The 24,764-nt window shown below is 37.2% G+C and overlaps 1 protein-coding gene across 1 annotated transcript in view; it reads right to left on the bottom strand.

Moving 5' to 3' along the window:
* The window catches only part of LOC105040465 (diacylglycerol O-acyltransferase 1-2), a 33,025-nt gene extending 8,470 nt beyond the window's left edge, over positions 1-24,555 (bottom strand). Inside the window, 11 exon segments of the mRNA XM_073254724.1 lie at positions 2,280-2,300; positions 2,403-2,484; positions 2,842-2,978; positions 3,085-3,186; positions 7,154-7,255; positions 12,695-12,818; positions 14,179-14,246; positions 19,485-19,560; positions 19,642-19,715; positions 19,871-19,951; positions 24,070-24,555. Of these exon segments, the coding sequence (XP_073110825.1) occupies positions 2,280-2,300; positions 2,403-2,484; positions 2,842-2,978; positions 3,085-3,186; positions 7,154-7,255; positions 12,695-12,818; positions 14,179-14,246; positions 19,485-19,560; positions 19,642-19,715; positions 19,871-19,951; positions 24,070-24,498 (1,296 nt within the window). The 5' untranslated portion in view covers positions 24,499-24,555.
* Between the last annotated feature and the right edge of the window lie 209 nt (positions 24,556-24,764).

Genomic DNA, 24,764 nt, shown 5'->3' with positions numbered 1-24,764 from the left:
GACACTGTCACTTATTGGGCTTCGTAGACATCCTTGTAAGTTGTAACACATTTAGTTTATAAAAAACACTTGCACTACCAGCATCTTGATGTGGATGACAACTATGATAAGCCATAATTATATTCATTCTGAGATCATGGGAAGAAACCACTATTCCAAAAGGGTTTTTGTTTCATTACATGCATCAACCTCACACAGTCCCACCTATGTTTAAATCAAAAAGTTTATCTTTGCAATTGTTCTAATTACACTAACACAATCATGGTCGTGGAGTGTGATGATGATGTTGTTCATGCAAAATCTTGTGGTTTGTAGAATGTAGATTGTTGTTCAAGTCATCTAAACCTATAGGTACTTTATTCATCTTGCAAAGATGAAGCACACATTCCAGTGACTTGAAGATTACCTTGGCCATCTTGCAGTATGTATAGTTTCAATGAAGCAATATTATTTCTTATCACGGAACCACCTAATAGGTTGATCTTAATAATTAATTTTTTAAATTTTTAGAGCCTATGCAATCTGAGACAGTTTCTACTTGAAGCTTTCCGACCTCCTCTGCTTAACACCCCTTAACCCAATCTAAAATCAAGATAAGTACTGCAATTTTACAAAGGAATGTGGTGACTTTATATCAGCCTTGATGAACAGCATCACCTACAAATGGATAAAATCGATTTGTAAGTTATAATGAACTGCTAAATAGGGATTTAAGACCTGGTACTAAAACCCATCCATGTCTAATCCCAGGTTGGTAAGGTCCCAGGATGCTCCCTCCACAGTGATACTTTAGTCGGATGCCTCCAACACCCCCAACCTTTTTTATTTCTTTTATTTTTATGTTGTTTAGGGTTTTCAGTTGGTTTTGATAATTTTTAAGATCTTTTCAGCCTCTTAGATGGGACTTTTGAGCCTCCTAAATAGGTACAATACCAGGAACACCCCTTGGAATTTTTTAAAAATTTTTCATTCTCTTCAAACTTTTATAACTTTTATTGCTTTAAAAGGTACAATAGGAACACCCCTTGGAATTTTTTTAAATTTTTTTATTCTGTTCAAACTTTTGTAACTTTTATTGCTTTAAAAGGCTGGACTTGAGCACCTCCTCTCACATCTTCTTCTCCTTTTTCTCCTCTCCCTCCTCTTTTTCTCCCTTTTCCTCTTCCACTTCGCTCCCATGACCGAACCAACAAGATCAAAGAGAGCCAACATGGCCTTAATTTTTTTGTGCACAGGACCTGGCTGTCCTGACTAGTATTGGGCAACCCGGCTAGTAAATTTGCCGGTCTTGACTGGTTATAGAATATGCAATGCTGTTCCACGAAGTTGAGCATTATATTTGATCTTTGGTTTACATACAACAGACATCTAAAAGATGAAAATATTACAAATGAGAGTATTGGGGTACAAAGGAATTCTAAAAACTGAAGATACATCACATATAGCAAGTTGGGGTGGAAAGAATTTTAAAAACACACAAGTTTTCATGTAAAGTCAGAAGCAATTTGGGTCATGCCTAACACTTCTAATGTTGTTGCACATATGACAAAGCCATCAGAGAGAACCATATACCATATCAGTTTGGCACATACCTCTTAGTGCATACCATAGTGAAGCCTCCTCAATTCAGGGAGGCGCAGTTTGATACAGGGAGGCTCAGTTTGGACAAGAAATGCTTGAATCACCCTTAGACCTCCAGAATGGAGACTGGTTTGGGGGCTAATTGAAATTGGTTCGCTCTGAACCAATCTTAAACTACTCTCGAGCTGAGTGGTATGCCTGGATACCACTCAGCAAGCGAGTTAAAGCATGATGCTCTCTTTTTTCCTCCACCATTTGAACGTGGAAGCAAGAGTATGAGAGACAAGCTACTACAGGGGTTCTCACACTACATCAACCAATACACAACCATTTTTGCACCAATTTTAAGCAAATGGTGCCAAAATTGGTCTAGAGTCGATGCAATTTGGGCATGCTCAAGTTCCACCTAACCCAAGGCGCAAAATTTCATACTCATTATCTACTTTAATTAATAAAGAATGTTTTAAGGAATGTTGTCAAGTACACACACATATGCAACTTTTTGAATGCAAGAAATGGCTGACTATTATCAAGACAATATTAAAAGTGCTTATAGAAAAAAATATTGATCATTAATGAAGCATATGTTTGTTTTATATGTAATTGAAGTAAAACTTTAGGATCACAAAACAAATCATATTTGGTAAAAATAAGGATCTATCTCCAAAGAGGAACATAAGAATGATAGAGAGATTTACCATGTTCCACATTCTCCAGTACTGATGCAGTCCCAAGACAGCAGTGCATGCAAAAAACAAAATAGATTGAGAAAGCAGTGCATGAAACTTTTGTATTGGTTATCTATTTACATTTGACCCCACCTCTTCAACTGTTTTTGCATTCCACCAATCTTTATAAAACTCACGATCACCAAAACGAAGAAGCTCAGCAAGAATATTCAACCTAAATCCAAATACAATATATTTGAAGTCAAAACTGTCAAAACAAACAATACAAAGATGCGATTATTCTATATTTGAAAACTCCAAGCAGAAATGAACAGTTTTAGACAGCAACATAATTCAGCATATATCACACGCACGCACGTACATTAGTTCTCGCTCATTTTTCAACCAATGAGTCAATATTTTATTCTTCAATTAGAAATTTACTTTTTATGCAAGGTTTTCATCTGCATAGTTCTAAAAGTTCGAAATAAGCTTCTTTTTGGGGGGTAATAAATGATTGACATTTCTTTAAATGATACGAAAACAACAGATAAGAATACATGCTTGTCCAAGTTAATATTCAATGCCTTACCATAGATGGAAAAAGCAATAGAACATACAAAGCCACACATATAAAGTTGGTACTGATAGCTTCAAGACTCTCTCTACAGCATTCAAAAAGTTCCCTTTCAGTGGATGTTGAGAATTCTGGACAATTGGGTTTATGTACTGCAAAATTTTTCAAATAAATATATCTTACTAAGTGCTAACTATCTCTCAGTTTAAATTTCGAAAAAAAAAAAAGAAAGAAAAAAGGAAAGTAGAAGCTGCTTACTTGCTCAATGATGAAGCCCATCAAACCTGTGAAAGCCACCAACTTAACAAGTTGACCAATCACCCAACCTTTTCTAATGCATGTCGTACGAGGATAGCTTGGCTACATATAACATGAAGACATATTAACCTTTCAAAGTGAAAAAATGCCCGTGATTAAACAAAACTAGCAACACATGACCAAAACCTACAAGAATCTAACCAAAAGCAGAAAGTGAAATGAACAGATATAATAGAGCACTGTGGTAATATTCAAGCTTTTAAAGCAGTAAAAATGAAGCAAATTTGGTTGAATGTTCAACGAAAAAAATTTTGAGTGGTATGCAAAGCATTAGAATAACATGAAACAAAGATAATGAAATTTAATTGCAAAATTGCTAAAAAAGTAAATGATCAAATGAATTTCAGAAATTAAAAAATTTAGGGAAAATGCTATATCACAATTAGACCTTTAAATAGTTATACTTTTTAAACTAACAAGAGATGCTAAGAAGCATTAAGTGCATGCACCAGTCATATACAGAAAGGCGCATGAATCTATTTAGGAGGGATAGGGAATTATGTAAACTTATGATAGGCTGCTCTCTACAGCATGGTGAACATAGCATGATATAAAAATAAAAAGCATACACAGAACTTATGTTATACAGTGCTGCTTCGACCTTTTTCCTCCAACTACATATTTACTTAGAGAGAAGTAATGAGTGAGAAAGATGTTCATATGGTAGGTAACTGCATATTCAGTAAAACTGCAGGACAAATTTGAAGTAGAGAGAACTAAGGTATAATACAATCATGACAAACAAAGACATAAGCCTCTACATGCTTGGTGTAGTACAATTGCTCGCAAATATTGGAAGATACAGATAATAACCCCAAAATTGAACCTCAAGATGATAATCTACTATTTGGGCTGCTATGGTATAAGGAAAATCCCATCATATACATTGACCAAAGCTTTGAATGAAAGTCATTTGAGAATCCTTCAGATATTTATGTAGTAAAATAGGTAGATGATATATCTTTGCTGCAGCAGTAAACACCCTAAAGGCTAAAGGATAGAACACAATACTAGAATATTGAGATTCATCTGGTGTTCAACATTGATGCACTATAATGGTTTTTAATTGAACGTTTTATGCTCTAACTGTAGCTGAGCAAATGCTTTTGATGCAAAAATTTGCCAAGGGAAAGATGTGTTACTGTCTGCATTTTAGTGATCCCAATAAAAATTTCTGTATAGCTACTACAAAAGTTGAAGTTGTTAGATGAACATAGAACTAGAAGGTAAATACATACATCATAAAGGCAATGCTGAGGGGATCTGAATATTTGCACCTGCAAGAACAATTAGATCTTCGGTTCCTCTTAATATCTTGGATCTCAGAGGAGTCTTAACATTGAAAGGATTTTCACATATGAAAATCTTGAGACTAGAGGTTTGGTTTTCCAGTCTCTAATAATTCCACAGGCTCGGTTGGATTTTGGGTCCACCACAGTCTTGGTTTCCATAGGCCTTTTTCTTTGAAAAGGATATCACATATTATAATCTTCAGAATAGAGGTTGGACATCCCAATCCTCATTGGTTCATTTGGAATATATTTGCTGTAATAGAGTCACAACTCACAACCAATAGGTTGTTAGTGAGTGGCATAAATTGGCACTATATAGACTAGACAAGGAGTGATTGGAGCAGCTGGGTCAAATGTAGGGACACTTTATCAGGCCAGTCAATTAAGCAGCCTCTTTCGGGTGAATTCAAGGTCAAAGATTTTAAGGAAAGCCACAATAGAGTAATAATTGGCCAACAAGGACAAACTTTAGAGAGCTTTATGAATCAAGAGTATGGTTAATATATTTGAGGAAGCTTTCTATGGTGAAACAACAAGCAGTTCTGTGTCAGCCTTTGAGGTTTTCCTCCTTTGCAAGTAGCCAAGTACACTATATATGTTGCTTGAAGCCGATGTTATTAAGTGAAGATAATGAGCTAGGCATATACTTTATTACATAAGGTGCAAAAGAGAAGAGGAAGAATTACTGCAAAGGCTGCTTCTTCCAAGCAGCCTTTTTATCATTTTGAGCAGACTGATGCATAAGGTTACTTCCAGAACACGAACTTTTTTTTTTTTTTTTGTCTGTATTCTTTTACAATTTTTCACCTCCATTTAATTCTAAGGTTCGCCAGATTAGTGCAGGGGCCCAAACCAGCCGGTGACTAGTTCACAATAGTACTATGTCATGCCAAGCATACCAAAATATGGAGGGAGAGAGGAAGAAGGAGAGGGAGGAAGAGAGAGAAGAAGAGGGAGAGGGTGGGATAGAGGAAGCGGGAAGTGTGACCGAGGCTTACTAGTGATGGATGGAGAAGAAACCCTAGCCTCTTGGGAGCGAGGCCTCCAAGCACTCCACCATGGAGGATTCTTCAATCCGAGGCATCAAAGACACTCCAACATGGAGCAAGGATCACCGACTCAGAATCAGATCCCGTGCCAGCTAGCTGGCAATAAAGTCGGTATGGCCCCGTGCCAGACCATACCGGACCCAAACCGACACCAAAATGAGAGATGAACCCAAGAGAAAAAGAGAGGAAGATAGACAGGGAGGGAGGGAGAGGGAGGGAAGCAAAGTGAGGCCGATGGAGACACTAGCAATAGCCACCGAAGGATTGGGGAGGCCCTCGGTGGGCCATCGAGGCCTCCTGGACTCTGCAGTCCTTCATGAGAGAAAATGAAAGAAGAGAGAGGGAGAAGGGAGAGAAAAGAAATGAGAGAAAGCGGCGGAGAGGATACTGTGGCCACCGACCTTTTCTCTTCTTCCCTCCCCTTCTCTCTCTCTTCCTCTCTTTCTTTTTCCCTCACTTTGTTTTCTCTAGCATTCCGAATCAAATGCTTGAACCGCACCGATTAGCCACCGGTATGGTTTGGGGCAGTTCAACGAACCATGCTGCAAAGGATTCTCCAATTCGAGGCATTGAAGAGGGAAAGAGGCACAAGCATTGAAGAGGAGAAAAGGTGCTAGTGACATCAAATAGGAGAGAGAGTGCAAACAAGAGAGGCGCCGAACTCTCCAAAGTCTCAAATTTCGAATGTCGAAGAGGGGAGAGAGCGAGTGTGATTGAATCGGGTTTTTTAAATGGGTGGGTTGGTGGGGAGGATTTTATAAATTAACCAATCTAAATGATTGAACTATCCTGAGCCAATGTTCACATGGTTCAGTATGGGCCAAACCACCTGATTTGGATCAATTTGATGTTCCCTCCCCATCTTATTTTACTAGTGGTTGTTAGAGTGTAGTTTAGGTCCACATAGGTAGAACCTTAGTGTTCAATTCAAAGCCACTTGCAATGCATGGAGACAACTTTCAGACTTGCAAGGTTCTTTGAAATAACTTCTCAATGGATTGCTAAAAGTAGACAAGAAGAAGGATGAATCTCGAACACTATTGTGTATATCAAGCGTACCTGAAGTGGAAACTTAGTTTTCACTTCACATGAGACCTAAACCATATCCCTATCATTAGTCCAAAATATCCCTTTCATCAACCATCAATTTCCATGTTTATGACATTATTAAAACCAAGTCAAGTCCATCTAAAGAAAAGGAATCAGTCCTTCACATATTTATTTACTGTAGTCTCATACAAAAATTTGGAACACCTTATATATTGTGCCCTTTTACCCTCTTGACAAAGGAAGAAGAAAGATGCCCTTGAATCCCCTTGAAAACAGGAAGTGCTCTGTCATTTTGTTACCTATACACGTATTCTTTCTAGAGAATTTTTAGAGGAAAGAGAGTTTTTCCAACCTTGATTTGCTAGTGGCATTATTGACAGTTTGGCTTCTCTTCAATGCTTTTAGTTGCATTCATGTAACAACGGAATAGGTGCAAATATTAGGGCAGTGTGAGTGTATAGACAACATAGGGGAGGAAAAAGAAGCAGTTAAATGAAGAAGACTAGCACAAAGAAAGACCAACAATTTCTTTACACAACTCAATAGAAGATATTGTCCTCCACAATAAAGTTAAAATAAGAAGGAACAAATTAAAGTCCCAAGTCAATGAAGAAATACCTGGTAACAAAGTGTTGGAGCCACCATGAAGTATACTAAACTTTTGAAGCTGAAACCTTTCATGTTATCAATCTCAATACAACTGGAAGACATATCCTCCTGCTGAGAAAAGAAAACCAATCTTGGAACAATCTAACTGCAAAAAGGATGGACTACTTGCTCCATGGATTTATGAACTCTAAAACTTATGAACTTCCTTAGCTATTCAAGATGGTAACTTTCCAATAAATTGTAGCCAGCAAAAGAAAAGGAAGAAGCGCAAATACACTTAATTATTGCAAGAAAAATTGTCATCGGTGATGAAGAATGTCTTTCATCACATAGGTGACATATCATTTCACAATTAAGAACAAATATATTCATGGCATTTACAGTCTTGCCAAACAGAAGAAAATTAAATTGATATTTTTATATTTTCCAAGTAAGATTTGATTTTTGGTCTTATGCATTAGCAGGGTTGTAACTGGTAGATCATAAACCTTGAGACGGCAGCATTACCTGAATAAGGGGCTTGGAGAAAGAGAAAAAACTGCAAACTCACAGACAGAAAAGGAAACACCTTAAATGATAAGTCAGCTAAATTTCAGTTATCTTCCATAAAGACCCATACATCAAACAATCTAAAATAAAGCCACTCCTTGGGAAAAAGAAGAATTGTTGTTTGATAAGTACAACAAATAGCACCATCCAGAGTTGAACAGCAGCATTGGCCATTGATAAGAAAGCATTTTTGCCATTATCTGGAAAAAAATATTCAATACTTGTTCCACACTATATTAAGCTTTTAGCCAGCAATTATTTTCTTGGACTAAAAAACAAAGTTGTTTCTCATCCTTAATGAAATCATTCATCAAAAGTTAGAACTTTCTGTCTTGTTTGACTTATTAGACATCATGTATTATCTTTGATGATGTCTGGTACCGCACTTGGGATGAAACCAAGTCTAACAGGCTGCAATAATACATGAAAAGGTCGCTAATTGGGAAGATCAAATAAAAGATATCAACATCTAGGGTAAGATGGGATGTCTATGGTTACAATTCAGATCTGAAACAACATCTGATTCTAACATACAAGAAACATTTTATTGACTTAGGGAAGGAAAAAGCCAAGACCTTTTCCTAATGTCTTAGCTTACCCAACAAAAGAAAGCAAGGATTTACGTCTCGGCAGGACGAGGGGCATCCTAGCTGTCCCATCCTGTTCCTATGATAAAACTGGACCAGGATAGGGTCGGGACTCCAAAACCCATCCATGCGGGGAAAGAAGAAGAAAAAGGAAAGATAGAAAGGAAGATGTAAAAAGGAAAAGTGAAAGGAAAGAAGAAGAAGAAAGACGACAGGAAGAAATGAAGGGAAAAGAAAAATAAAAGAAAGAAGGAAGAAGGAAAGAGAAAGAAGGAAGAAGGAAGGAAAGAAAGAAAGCAAGAAATGACAAAAAGAAACAAAAAAAAAAAAGAAAAGAAAAAAAAGGAAGGTAGTAGAAAAAGAAAGAAAAGAAGAAAGGAAAGAAAAAAAACAAAGAAAGAAAAAAAGAAAAGAAAAAGATAGAGAATATTGATAAACACTTAATTTAAGTCATTTAAAGCAGAAAATCATATTTAATTTATTTATTTATTAAGAATTTGATGCTTCTTTTTATGTTTTACAGGAAAGATGATCGCCGATACAAAGAGTCCGATTCATAGATCAAAAAGACTCAAGTTTGAAGAAATTTGGACTTAAAATAAAATTAAAATAAAAGAAAGACGCATCCGGTATTATAGAAAATGAAGATACTATGCAAGGAATCCAAAAGGATATAGATGTCATTGTAAAGAAACAAAAGTTTCTTTTTGGTATGTGAAAAAGCTGGTTCACGTTGAATTTCTCTGGGCGCGCGTGAATGTGGGCGCGCGCATGAACGCGCGGACGCGGGGTGGTTGCGGACACGGGACGGATCGCGGCAGCAGTGCAGGACGCAGGACGGGCGCGTGGACGCAGGACGGACGCGTGAGGCGTGAACGCGCAGGACGCGGGCAGGACGCGGCGCGGACGAGGCGCGGACGCGGCGAGGACGCGGGCACGGGTGCAGCATCGCGCGGGTGTGGGCGCACGTCAAACAAATGCTTATTAAAAGAAAAAAAATTAATATTTAAAAATATTTTGAAAGATTTGTATTTTTTAGTCCCACATCGGAAAATCATGTAAAACTCCTCCCTCCTAACACCTATAAAAAGACTTTTGTACTCCCATTGGAGAGGGAGCCCAGAAATTCTTCTAGAGCCTTACATAGAGGAATAAAAAGGGACTACTTCATGAGCAGCTAGGCTAGCAGTCTCGGGAGTGGAGAAGAAATTTTGTAACGACACAGAGATGGTTTATTGTTCTAAACTTTCCTGTATTTCTTTATATGCAATAAAGATTATGCTTTTTATTTAAATTGTCATGAGTTCTTTATTTGCTCCCTTTCATATGCTTTATTTATGCTTTCTTGTTAGATTAATATTAGGAACAACTTTTACTTTCCGGAGACGCACCGTGATCTACGGATATGGGGTGTGCCGAGGAAAGAAGAGTTGTTTACCTAGTACTTTCCGGAGACGCGCCGTGATCTACGGATACGGAGCGTGCCGAGGAAAGACAGGTATTTTTCCTAAGATTAATCACATTTATTTAGTTAAAAAAGAGACACAACTCTGCTAGTGCAAATTAATTCAAAACTCCCAAGCTCTTTATTTTCTAATTACCTCAATTTTAAGATAATTTATTTTCTAAATCAAAAACAACGTTTCTTTCTTTTACCTTGCAATCTCAACTTAGCCCAAGGTCCCTGAGGATACGATCTCGACTCATCCTACCTACGTAGTGAGTAGAGTTATTTTTTTGGTGCTATCAACGACTACGCATCAAATATCTATCAGGATGTATGATTGGAATGGCTATCGAGACGAGATGGGACAGCAAGGCATCCCATTCCATGAAGATATCGGGACACCTCCATCCCACGGGATTTAAAACCTTGAAAGAAAATCTCCGACATGGCACAACATCTAAAAAAACCAAAATTAATTTGACAGTGAGCACTAGAATATTTTCATCACTCTGTGAAGGTACTTGATTGGATTACATATTCTTTTGCATCCTTTGATTCAGCTAGATATCTCAACTATCACAATTAATTATAGCATTCACAACAAGGACATGCTAATTAAATATATTACCTACACAAAATACGAATCAAGATCAGCTAGTAATTGCATACTCAAAAAATAAACATACTCATACATATTCAAAAGTAAAAAATTTTTAAAAATTTTAAGAAATATTTATGAGCTCCAACTTAAGTTGTGTAATGTAGGGACTCACTTCAGCAACCTCATTTAGTTTTTCTCTTTTTTTTTTAAGTTTCGAAGACTAAGATTTGCTGAACTAGTACCGAAGGGCATACTGACAAGCAATCTGTTTGGCATGGTACATATCCATACCATGCTATTCTAAGGCAAACCGAAATAGGGAAAGGGAGTAGGGGGAGGGACAAAGAGACATAGAAAGCAGGGAGGGAAGAGAGGGAGGCAGGGAGAGAGAGGGGATGACGAAGCAACGTTGCTTGAAGCCCTTCTGGATGCGGAGGAGAGAAAGATAGAGAGAGAAAAAGAGGGACCTACCTTCTTGCGCTTGGCTTAATAGAGTTTGAGAGAGGCGGAGAAGTCCGTCTTTGAAAGGGAGCTAGGTTTTCATCTTCTCCACCTTCGAGAGAGGCATTGGGGGGGAGTGGGGGTGATCGAGAGATTATATAGGCCGAACTGACCCAACAACTTGAATCTTTCTGGACGAGCATCGATTTGGTTCAGTTCGGTATAGGCTAAATCACCCAATTTGGGTTGGTTTAGCAAATCATTCCGATTTAGCAAGAGATAGAAATATATTGGGAAAAGGAAATTTAAGCCAGAAGAGAGATATGGGGCAGGTTTATCCTTGATTTGAAAGTAAAGATAGTATCCTCTTTGTTAAAGGCGAAGCCAAGAGCTTTATTTGGGAAGGAGGCAAAATCAAAGAATTTAATCTTGTCTTAAATGTATAATGAGTATTAAAAATTTAAATTCATCATCTTAATCTAGTCTTCAATGAACAATAATTGCTAAAAAAATAAATTTAAAAAAAAATCCTCAAGGGGCCAAAATATAATTAGACAATGGAGATAACAAAAATAGAAAAAAAAATCAAGTCTCATGAGGTCAAGCAAAAAAATATATATATTAAAAATATATATTACACAAAAGTTAAAATTATATTAAGCTAGAGGGAACTAGATCCCAATCATGGTTGGGCTTGTGGAATCCTTATTTCTTTCAAAGTCTTGCTGCATCACCATTTCAACAAAGAGATGGACAGAAAGGATATCAAGCCTCTCAAACCTCACCAAAGATGAAGAAGATAGAGAGAGAGAGAGAGATGAGAGAGGAACTAATCTTTGTCTTGAGAAAGAGAGAGGAGAAATACACATGGAATATAAAGAAAGAAAAAGATAAGGACTTGAACAATGAGCCAATTATCTTATCTCTAGAAAAAGGGAGGAAAGGAGGGGAGAGAGAAGTCATAGGTTTTTTATGTATACATCTCAACAGCATGCACAAGAGAGTTCCATGTGTTAATACAAAGAATGCTAACCTATTAGTTGGGCTATAGCAAGAATTCCACAATCAAGAGTTTCTCTCCTCTGTGGGTATTATGCACAACTTCACTTACAAAAATAAGTCAAAAGTCCCTTATCATCTATAAAAGGATAAAGAACTTCTTTCAAGCATATAACATACATATATATAGAGAGAGAAAGAGAGTAAAGTAAATATGTCGGCACCCATACAACAGCCCAAATAAGGTTAGTCCTAATTGGATGTCCAAGGGCTCGGCACTGATAATTCAAGCTATTGGATGTGATCTACTATTTCCAAACTTTTTACCAATAAAAAAAATCTGGTGAGTTGGAGATCCCCAAACTATGCATCCGGTTATCAAAATAATATATAGTGTTCGTGCTATTTCAATTGTCCATCTTTTACCATAGGATGCATAAATGTTGCATCGGCTAGAGATCTCAAATCACATTTTGCAAGAAAACAATATGCAGAAAATAGATCACATCCAACGATTTAGATTAGCAACGTCAAAACGCCAAACACCAATTAGGACAGACCTTATTTGGGTTGTTCTACAGGCACCCACATATTGGCTCTACCCTTTCTCTGTTTATATATATGTATATACAAGTGCATATGTATGAATGTATGCACATATGTATATGTATATTATATACATGTGTACACCATTCCAGCCACAGCTAATTGTCTGGGATGTGCAGTTTTATGCATTCATGCTTTTATGCTTGTAAGAAGTCAATTCTATGGTTAATGATTAAATGAAGAAAAAAAAAACCCAAGAGCTTTATCGAACAATTTTCACCACATCAAATAATTTTTTTAAAAGAATTCTCATCTGGGTACAAAAACCCACAGAACTATAGTAGTTTTCCATCTATTACTAGACAACAAGGGCATGTTACCTTATCAACAGACTTAGACAGTGTCCTCATATCATAATTTGTATGTGCGTATGACACAAGCTTTAACCAGACAACACTCGCAAAGAGCATCAATGCAATGCTAGATAAAACAGAGGAGTCACACCTGCAATGTCATCAAACAAATAATTAAACAGAAAAATAATATACAAGCATTTTGACAGTACAAGTGAAAAACATTTTTATTGAGCTAAATAAATGGACAGCAAGAGAGCTATTTTGAGCTATCCAAGTTGTGTGCTGTGACTGCTGTCATATGCTTGTAGAATTTGTTTAGGATCAGGTAGATCTAACAAGTGCTTATGTGAACTGAGTCTCCTATTTTGTAGGAAATGCTGGATGCATACCAAATACAATGATACATTATGAAAAAAATCTGTCCTTGTTAGAGCATATATGTATATATAATTTTAATGGGTTACAAGTTTTTCTCTTCTCGCATATATATGCATATATGCATATATTTTTAAGGCTCACTAGAAACTGGGGTGGCTGGAACCTCATGCACTCTATTGCTCTTCTACAATTTTCTCTTTCCCTTTTTTCATTTTTCTTTCCATTCTTGCATAATGATATATCAACCACCATGGTATCACTACATATCATATAAATCTGTGCTTGCATTCCCTACTTCTTCTTGTTCAATTATTAGTCCTTTTGTCCCTGAAACATGAAAAGGTTTATTCATGTCCTCAATTATACTTGAAGAAGAAGCCATTTTCCAACATTTTGGAGGTTAACTTAACAAATACTTTGTCATTGTTTTTTTTTTTTTTTTTTTCCAATTAAAGACCTAATCCTCCAAAAGGTCTTGAACTACTTCTTTGTTGTCCTTTCATAATCTTCAAAAGAACACAGATGAGCAACATTTTACAAGTTTTTCGGATGGTCTGATACTCTAACCTATGTTGCACATGGACAAGTCAGTTGAAATGATTAGTCCCTTATTCTTTTCCTTTATCTAAATGAATCACAAAGATTAACATAATCATTTTTGACACATTAAGTCGAATTTATTTAGGATGTTTAGGTTATATTTTTGATACTCCAGCTGTGAAGGCATAGATATGAAATTCTGCATATAAAAGTTAAAATACTCATATTAAAAGAACAAATAAATAACAAGTCATAGTGCCCAAGAAGAGTGCATCTCCCTTAAAAAAATGATAGTTTTTCTGGGCAAGATCACTGTCTATTTGAGTTGAGCTAATATATTAGCTTTAGTTTATATCATGGATTCTGAATATGCACGATCTCTTACAGACTACTTAGCCAAATTGTGAAATACAAGTATGTAACCAAGTTGATAAACTGAAACAAGTCAACCTCAGAACCTTTGGTTTTTCATGTTTTTATTTGGGTTAACTTCAGTAAATAGCCACAGAAACAGAGTCGTTATAGATAAATCAAGGAAATCAAAATCAACCATGTAGTTGATATTAAAAAGGGCAAGAAAATATCCATACCTAAGAATCAGAATAACTGGATACAGAATTTCAGTTGTCGTAATTATTACATGAAGTGAGATAACAAGCTGCAAACAACAGTAAAGGGCCAGAATGGAATTAGCACTGCAACAAATAATGAAAAAGAAGGTAAATTTATGGTTACAAGATCTTGTGGCACCATCATTTCTAGAAACTAGCTTAAGGACATACTGCACAGAGATGAGGGTGAAACAAGCCACTAAATATTGGATCAAGCTCACATAAAGAGCATATTAACCAAAAGAAATTAATGGCATGAGGCTACAAGATATGTGATTGCATAATTGATATCAACAGCATATACATACATGCATGTGACAAATGACAAGGTAATAACAAGCGATGTATCTTAAAATACTGCAGATGGTAAAGAGGTGACCAGAGAGCCGCCCCACTGCCTAGGTACTAGCAAAGACTCTCAGAAAGGCAGCCATATCAAGCATATATTGAAAATAGAGCAATAAAGGAGCTCAAGATATATCAAGGGATCAAACAATCACACAAGAATCAATTCGCCACAGAATCACTCATTGGTGTCAAATTGTATATGCAGCCTTGAAAAGTAGGCTTGAATGTATTGTCAATCTAGGTTGCCCAACAAGCACGCTCGCCGAGGTACCAGCTTAGATACAGACTGCCTCATGGATGTGTTACAACTGACTTTGGGCATTAGATAGGCATGTAAAAGCAGACCAGATTCAGAGCAAAGTTTAGTTAGAAGTAATTCAGGATATAATTCCCAAATCTTTAGTCAGCCAAATGAACCTTTTTCCCTCTCCTGACTCAAGTATCTGACATTTTTATTAAAAACAATCAGTTCATATCAACTTAGCAATATCGAGCACACCACTGAAAACATCAGAAGGAAAGGTATCGACATGGACCATATAACAACCTTATGGTTGGGGAGCCACTTTGGTACCCCACCCACTCAGGTCACTGTCTTAACCAGTAACCAACTGCCTTGAAGGGACCACTATCCTATTGCCTCTTTTCTTAATTCAAACATCTTCACTCCACTCTGAATCATGGCAAATCCACCTTCAATTACAGTGTATGACCCCTAAATGCCCCACAAGAAAACTCTCTTATACTTGACGAAGATGATGCTGGATCTTAAAATTATGCCACCAAGCCCCATAAGTCCGTGTTTCTAGCGGCTTTTTATCTGTTACACCATAATTCAAAAGTATATATAAAATATAGATCTATATATGGACACCAACTTTGAATCCTCATGGTCCATCAAAATAAGAGCAATCTTAGTGTCACCTCCAGCAGTCTCACCCTGAGATTTACTTGATTTTGAAATGCAAACACCATCATTAGAACTTCAAAAATTATTGAAACCAATCAAATGTCATGGTTGGATTATAAATTCCAGGACATGGCTGATTGTCACCATCTATCTTGTTATAACCAATCAACCATAGAATGAATGCGACGAAACTTAGCTACCATGAAGGGATATAATATTACTTACCCACCACTTTGTTTACAACCTCATTCTTAAGCCTAAGTTTAAAGCAAGTACCCTTAAAAAATGAATAAAATAAAATTTGAAACATCATCTCCTATTCATGATACACTGATAATCTCAATTCTCAATACCTTACAGAAAACAGGGACTTACAAATCTGCACAGATTTGCTCGAGATAACCCTATGCATTTCAATGTTATAGAGCTTTTAATATACATTTGCTTCCACAGAATAGGTCAAATAACAAGATTATGTATCATCAAGTCTCATGCTAAGGAATGTATTATACCATCCAAGTCAAGACAGCTCCTAGTCCCACTTGTGGTGAAGTTATAGATTATTTGTTATAATGCTATTAAAATACTGAAAATGCTCTCAAACTTTTATTAGTCCCAACTAAAATTGAAATAAACCCCTGATATTTCCAAATTCCCCTTTCATCAACAATCCCTCACTTCAATTGCCATATTGTAATGATCCAAGATCTCACCCAAAAGGCTAGCCAGAAAGTTATCAAATCCTTGGCCCTTAACTACCCAAGACCTCCATATTATGCACCCAATGTGGGGCTAAACACGTGCTCAGATTAGTTAGCTTTGATGCATTTGTAATTAATGAGGACCTCACAAAAAAGGCTGGAAAGCAAGTTATTAATTGGTTTCCTTGGCCTTGCTTAAGTTCACATCTAGTACTGGACTAAACACACATTCAGGTGGGTCCTCGCAGATATACCAAAGTTCAAGCCCCTCAAGTCAGATTTGGGATTCCTATTACACATAATGTAGACAGTACAAACTTCCCGATATTAGGTCAAAGTTTTATGCTAAAAATCTAATAAGGAAAAAAACAAAGCATATATCACTTTTCACCTGCATAGAGGGGGCCTTGGAACGACGGTATGGTTGCTCCATGATTCCATCGTGACCTAGATGCCATGAGTTCGAAACATGGAAACAACCTCTTTGCATATGGGTGTAAGGTTGCATACATCTAACCCTCACCAAATCCCACAATGGCAAGAGCCTTGTGTACTAGGATGCTCTCTTATATCACTTATCACCTGCTCACTCAAAAGTGGGTACCATTCACTTATTTATTAAGATGGAAACTAGAAAAAGAAAAAAATTGCTATTTGTTACAGCATCTTGTGGATGGAATATTCTTGCTTAGCCTATGGTTTAAGGTGGTTTGCCTTGGTTGGAATGCAAACCCCTACAAAGCCTTGCTCTTTCTTCTTTATAGTTGCTTATGTGCTATTTGCTCCTTTTGTCTCACTGGCCTTGCCTTATTCAGGATGAGAACTATTGTTTCTCAAAGAAGTGAGCATCCAATTTATTTGAGGAAGACCGGTAAAGTCATCTAGAAAACATCCTGTAACAAATTGAGATACCCATAGAATAATAAATTTCCCCTTGAGAAAATCAGCAGCACTAGGTTATCTTTCACTAAAAATAAAACATCAATTATGGCATAAATTTCCCCTTGTGAAAATCAGCAGCACTAGGTTATCTTTCACTAAGAATAAAACATCAATTATGGCATCTTTCTTAAGACAAACCTGCAAAACCATTTGACAAGCTCAAGATGAGAGTTAGGAAAGGGGGAAGAAGGTGGGTTTAATGAGGGTGACTTAACATGCAAAGCCACCACTTCCACAGGCAAAGGCTGCTGCAACTGGTGGTCACAAATGTCTCAGCAACCTTTTAACAAATAAAGGAAAAGAGGAAAGGGCAAGGAGATGTTTGAAGAAACGAAAAAGAGAAAAACATATTAGAAGAAGAGACCGGGGCCTCCAGATTCTCATGGCTTAGCCATATAGTCACCAGATGTTTTTTCCCTGCTCCAGTCGCTCTTCTAATTTTGCTTAAGACATAAAGGGAAAAGATGGATAGAATACTTACAATAGCCTAGGAAACCCAAGTTGATTCACCAACACTGCGGATTTGCCTCCAAGTAGACATGAGAGGTTTCAAATGCTGGTACAGGCACCCACGTCAGTTTGAATTGCCATATATGTTATGATCAAGATTCGCACACTCGATATCGGGACCCATGCCGATTGCCAGCCGGTATGGTATAGTACCGGACTGGACCGGACCGTACCGACAATAAAAAATTCAAAAAAAAATTTCCACCCAACAGCAAAAAAAAAAAAAAAATTAAGCCGAACTGGTATCGTACAGTACCGTACCATACCAAACCATCTGATATCGGATGGTTCGGGCCGATACCGTACCGAACCGATTGGTTTGATCCGATTCATGCCATTTTTCGAAAAATCGGCCGAAACCGAACTGGTTCTTCGTCCGTATGGTACGGTACGGAGTGTACCGGCCGATTGAGACCGATACGGAATACCATGATTATGATACTAGACATACCATACGTCACTTTATATACGAGTATGATAATGTGTCAACACAACAAAGGTGACCCAACTATCATGTGTCAGTCTAGTATAACTAAGGGGTGTGCTACTAGTATAGTGTGATGCATCTGATAGAAATAGTTATTCTGGCTGCCTGATCACCTGCACTAGGCATGCAAACTGCCTGGGAGCCCACATAGTGATTGAATGCCTTGATAAAACACCTAAGGATGACACTCTTTGAGGTGAGCACCCTGCATCTAGGCCACCAACCATCTAAAGCAATTTCTTTTAAATTGTGTCAAATGATAAAGGGAAAAAAAGAGCATCAAATAACTAATGGAAATCCTTAAGAAGAAATCAAAAGCAAGAATACTAAGTATGATTATATCAATTTAACATAAATGATAGCCATAAATACATTTATACCTACAAAAGTTAGGATTTGGTCTTAAGTAGAAACTAAAACAATTGAAAACCGACTAAACTAATAGATGCATGTGTAAGGAAGACCAGAAATAGCCATCAAAAGAAGAAAGGACTAATTTTTGCAAAAGGTTGTTGGAGAAATGGAGGATTGCAAACGAGAAATAATGGGATTTTTGTGTAATAAAAAGTGCGAACTTCTGATATTGATGCAAGCAAGTTCGCGATCTCGGTGAACTAGACCCCATACAATACCATCTTGGTGCAATGTCGGTGAATGCCTCCCTTACCACATATTGGTTCAATAAAGATATGGTACAATACACCCAGCATACACGAGCATGGACTAGTGCACCATACCGTGGAAGCAAGGCATGATCCACAAAAATGTACAAACCCAAGGTTTTAACTCCCGTGGGATAGGGCTGTCCCGATTTTCTCATGGGACAAGACGCGTTGCCGTCCCGACATTTGGGACAGAAGATATTCCAAGACGTCCCAATCGGGATGTTGGGATGCTAGCGGGACGGTCCTATCTCGACACATGGGATGGTACCCCGTCCTGGTGTCCCACGAGATGTTCCGGTGTCCCGCAGGACGTCTCACTGGGACCTAAATCCTTGATCAAAGCATCAGCTTTTTTGCATAGATAATTTTGTTAAACTTGCATTGATATCATTCATTAAATGTTGTTTCAATCATTACTTAATTCATACAAAGTACCAGGATCAAGAAAACATGATTATTTCCCAAAATGCATTTCTTGCATCAGCAAGTATCAAAAGCTTCCACAGAACAGACATATATAGGACCAAAGGCAGACATTTCAGATGTCTCTCTAAGTGCGTGTCTCATACTGTACAAGTATGATTGATCAAATTCAAAATCACCAACTTACATAAAGATAATCCAAGAAAGCATCTATTGCAAAACCCATGTTGAAAGACCAAACAAAACTTGAGACACTCTCCAAGCATTTAAGATAAGATGTACATCATGCAACTACTTACTGGTTCGGAAATGAATTTGTGCCGGGCCAGCTTTTCAACCATGAAAGCACCAAGAGGAAAAGCAGAGAGCGTGAGGCTGTAATTCAGAGAAAGTGTGACAGAATGTAATATCATGTTAGCAAACTCAAAATGCAGTGAGAAAAGCTGAAAGCATTACCAACACATCAGGAGTGGCCAATCTGTGAGTGATTTTGAACTGAACCAATATCCAGCTCTAATTAATAGGCCATACTGAAAAAAGAAAATGATATTATGTCATACAAACAGCAAATGCTAGACTACCAGAGAATCGCATATGCATGTGCGCCAGTGAGAGAGAGAGAAAGAGAGAGAGAGAGAGAGAGAGAGAGAGAGAAAATGTTGCTTTGAAGAAGAAATTGAAAAACCTTCATCAAGTTCTCAATAATAAGCCTGCCGTTCACTGCAATAAGGACTACTATGCAGAGGTTGAAAAGACCTGCATGACTCTGTCATGAAGCATATTTTAAAATTAGTGATGCAGGTTCCCTTGCAAACATACAGAGAGAATAAACACATTAAACTCTTGTCAATGATAAGTTTTGTTAATAGAATCTGCATGCCTCACCTCATCATACGTGTCCAAGTTAACTGGCATAAAAATTCACAGAGCACAACAATTATGTACTATAATTCACCTTTAATACAGATGAATCCCATGCCTCTCAATAAAAGGTCATAATAATATAGCTTGCTCATGCAAATATACAACAGTTATGGTCTGTGTAACTTCAATATGGATTAGACTCAGGAATATGGTCACACATGGGACTATAAATATATTTAGATGTTATACAAACAGCCAGCAAGCACTATTGATGAACCCCCAAACAAGAATTTCTTAAATTTGTTAACCACATATCTCCGTCAGATTTGATCAGTTGGACCAGAACTTGATGCAAAGGAAATAAGACAAGAATTTATGGTTTCTAGGTTTAACTCTAAAGAAAGTGGTCTAATAGTTGGTTATATTGTTGTCAGAGCATAGCAGAGAGACAGAGCATGAAGTCTAAAATTCTACTGGAGACACTTGCTGATCCTAAATAACAAGTTCTACATTTTCTGTAGTCTAAAAAAAGTGGTATTATATAGATCAAACAAGGATTACCACAAAGAAAAAAAAGAAGAGAAACAAGAAAGAAAAGAAATAAACCCAGAAAACATGATAAAGACCCATAGGAGGAAAAATAAGGAATCACTGAATGACCTACTGATTTTGGTAGGTCCAGATGTATTTGCATGCAACTCAACAATGAGCCAACGAGTATCAACTTTTATTAGACCAACATGGAATTCATTATCATACAAGTCCGAATTATCTATATATACCAATGGTTTTCCTCATATTGTGTTAGTAACATTGCTGTGTGGCAAAAAACATATACAGCCATGTACCACTCACAATAAAATCCTTGAATTGTGCACAAGGGGGTGGAAAGGGTGCATGAGTATGCATTGATTATTTAAGTGACTTCTCCATGCCCGACAGCATGCATAGCAAGAGTTGTCCCTGTGCACAACAGCATGCAAAAGCAAGCACATGCATACATAAATACATATACATACGTATGTACATACATAACACACACACACACATATATACATGAATGTATGTACATAGACACATATCACACGTACGCGCGCGCGCGCACACATATATGTATACACAAATGTATGTACATAGACACATATATCAATGATAACTGCTCAGGCATAAGGATTTACAAGAAATGGGTTGTGCTTTTTACAAGTCCTCTAACTTCTAATCTTTCTCTTAGCATTAAATTATATTAAAAGCATATAAATTATTAGAAAACCAGTCATAAACCTTCAACATCTATGTTAGTAGATTGTAATGTTTACTTCGTTCTTTAAAAGTTCTAAGCAAGAGGTTTTACTAGTATCAGGTTGATTAAACTTCATATGTTTAGATTCCTAGTTGCTCAAGGACAAATAATTACAAAGAGAACCTCTCAAATCTAGAAATTTGAAGACTTTCAGGAAAATAATACCAAGTGGCTTGAGAGGCTAGTTTAAATCAGTTTTTCCACCATTTTTCTTTGATGTTGAGTGGTAAAATTTCCACTAAAGAAATCCGCAATCATATTCAAGGAGAAAAAGAAGTATGGTTCTAGATCTCTCCTTATCAGGAGATAAAAGATGAAAATTAAAAAAAAAAAAATAGACTCAAATAAGCCATCATAATACATAATAGAGTTGCTGAAACAGATCAATTTGACATGATTAAGTAATAAAATCCAACGGTCTATATAAATCCTATATTGCAGGGCTGCAATTTCAATCCCCAAGTTGTAATCCCCATCCACAATAATTCAAACATACTACTGCAACAATTCTTTCTTGCACACAAACCATCATCTATGGGAAACAGAGATTATATGTAAAACCATAAATTTCATACAACTGGATGTTCATGAAGGTGGTGAGTGGTAGCATCCTATACAGCTATACCCCAATAAATACACAAGTCACTCTATTGCTATCAAGGCTAACACTGACTAAGAAGATTGAAGCTCCAAATTAATGCATGCCCCATTCCTTTTAACCAACTATATTGTCTACATAATAGAATGAGAGAGCTAACATCGTGATCTAATCCAGGTACCATGTTAACAGCATGAATGGACTATAAATCATTAGCTATGATTTTCATTAGATGTTATTAAACAGTAGATGTAAATGCTACTTAAAAAGATTACAGTATAAGGAGAAATGCCAGAATTTAATACATGAACATAAAAACATCATGAATGCACAAATGATTTTAACAAAAGGATGCAAATTAATCTCTAAAATATTTGCACAAATATCAAGTCTTAATACGAGAGAACTCCCAACAGTATATGAGTTTATGCAAATATCTTTATAACTTACAAGAAAACTGTCAAATCAGATAACATTTTCTACAAACATTCTTTTCTGTATATACTTTTGATTAGGTACATCAGTATATGACAAGACAATTAGTCAAAGCAGACACAGAAAGCAATATCAATTATTAAGTCCAAGTTTTAAAAAATGAATGATTTATTCTTTTAAAGATTATGTAGAACACCCATCAATGGCTCTTAGAACAATGCCATATTAACATAAGTGCCTCTGCAGCTAACAGCAATGTCATATAGTATAGTGGAAAGTTACATCTTATGCAACTAATCCATTAGTATACTGATTCTTGTTGCTTTCAATAAGTTTTCATTGATATATAATTCATCCACCATATTTTGTGTTGTATTTCATTAAGAAATCTTTAACGTTGAACTACTGTCGACTTTTCTAAGCCTCATACTTTTTTAATGAACATAGTTTCCCCAGTTTGCAGAGTTTTAATATAGAAAATATGATGCCTGCAGCCTACCAGCATTTTAATTTACAAGAAATAAAGCAAGTAAAAGGCCCATTTGATTCCATCCATTATGGACTGTGCTTTTTGAATTGCATGGCCAGAAAGTGAGGAACAGTCTCTCCAACAAATAAATGGTTGATTCATGTCTTAACAATCTAAGAAATTATTCTTGCTGATTTCTCTATAATCAATAGGTAAACTTCATGCTAAGATTTCATAGTGACCATTAAGTAATAATTTAGTCCCAAAATTTACAGAGTTCTAAGGATGTCAATTAAACTAATATTATATGCACGAATTATCAACTACGCCGAAAAAAATAAACTTTCATAAGAACCTCCTACATTTTGCAATGCCATCGTGGACATAACAATCAGTGCTGGAAGTCTGAAACTAGGATATTCAATGGACAGGCAAGGTCTTCATCACACAGGAAAAAAAAATATTATAGAAATCCTAAGTCACATCGAATGAGGGAACTAGTTTTATAATACTCAAAAGCAAGTCATGATTTTGCAGAGAAATAGCTTATAAACTAAGAAGAAGCTTATCCAAGAAACTGTAGATAATTTCCCTGCCTCCAGCACTCCAAATTTACTAATACATCCAAAGGTTTTTTAATGGAGCTTATGTCTTTGATCATAGCAAAATTCAGAAAAATCAGGCAAGAACTACAATCAGGAGAAAACAATAAGGAGGAATAGCTTTATAAATTATAAGTAATATCTTTTATCATAAAAAAATCACAAACATCGATCAAGAAATATCTTAATAAGTAAGCGTTCTCACTAATAGGAAAAACTTGTTTTCAAAAATCAATAACAATCGGGAGAAAACAGAGATCAAATTTTCGATCGCAGCAAAATTAACAAAAACTGATTAAGAACTAGCTCAATAGGATCATATCTAAACAAGCAAAAACCAATCAAGAATTACGGTCAGGAAAAAACAGAGAACATGTTGTCGATCATGGAAAATTCACAAAAACCTATCAAGAACTAGCTCAAAACGAAATCGAACTCATACTAAGAACGGATCAAGAACGACGATCAGGATGAAACGGGATCGTGTTTCAATCATAGCAAACTTCAGAAAAAATTATCAAGAACCGGCTCGGCAAGAAACTGAGCACATGTTGGTAATCATATTAAGATGCACAAGAACCCATGAAGAATCGCGATGAGAAAGAACCACTTATACCTGTTTGAAAATAGCATCAGAACTGAGTGGGCTCTCCTTCACTTTCTGGTGAGCGGGAGCAGACGCCCGGTACAAGAACTTCGCCGGAACACCAACCCCGGCTTCTTGGCCCTCGGCCCTTCCCGCACCATCATCGTACTTCTCACCGTTCAAGACCGAGCCCGCCTTCTCCTCCCCCTCCTCCCGATCCACCCCGTCCACCACGCGATCCCTCGTATCGGCATCCGAGCTCGTGTCCACGCCGGAGTCCTCACCGGAATCGGTGTTCGAGTCCTCGGCGCTCGGCAAGCTCGTCTTGGAGGAGTCCTCCTGCACCACTACGGCCGCGGCGGCGGAGTGGAGCCTCCGCCGGCGAGAAGATTGGAGGTCCGACCCCAGAGATGGCTCTGGGGCTCCCTCTAGGGTTTCTTGATCGCTCGGAATCGCCATCAGAGCTCTCTTGCGATGTTTCGTATCCGCCTCTGCCGGGGGAACAACGACGCGCGCGGTATTTATATAGACGGGAGGAGATCGGAGGGGTCGGGGACGTGTTCGAACGGGAGATCTTCTTGAATTGACGGGTGAGCGAACATACAATTATATCCCTATAAACGGTCGATATTTACATGGATAGCCACTGAAGTTTGAGAAAAGGTACCGGATTCTACGGTGATTTCTCCTCCGCAATTTATATGAGAGGGGCAGGGAGCGGAACC

Source organism: Elaeis guineensis, chromosome 3 (genome assembly GCF_000442705.2).
Source record: "Elaeis guineensis isolate ETL-2024a chromosome 3, EG11, whole genome shotgun sequence".
Taxonomy (NCBI): Eukaryota; Viridiplantae; Streptophyta; class Magnoliopsida; order Arecales; family Arecaceae; genus Elaeis; species Elaeis guineensis.
The sequence above is the reverse complement of the archived record's forward strand: the minus strand, read 5'-3'. Positions and strand labels throughout refer to the sequence as shown.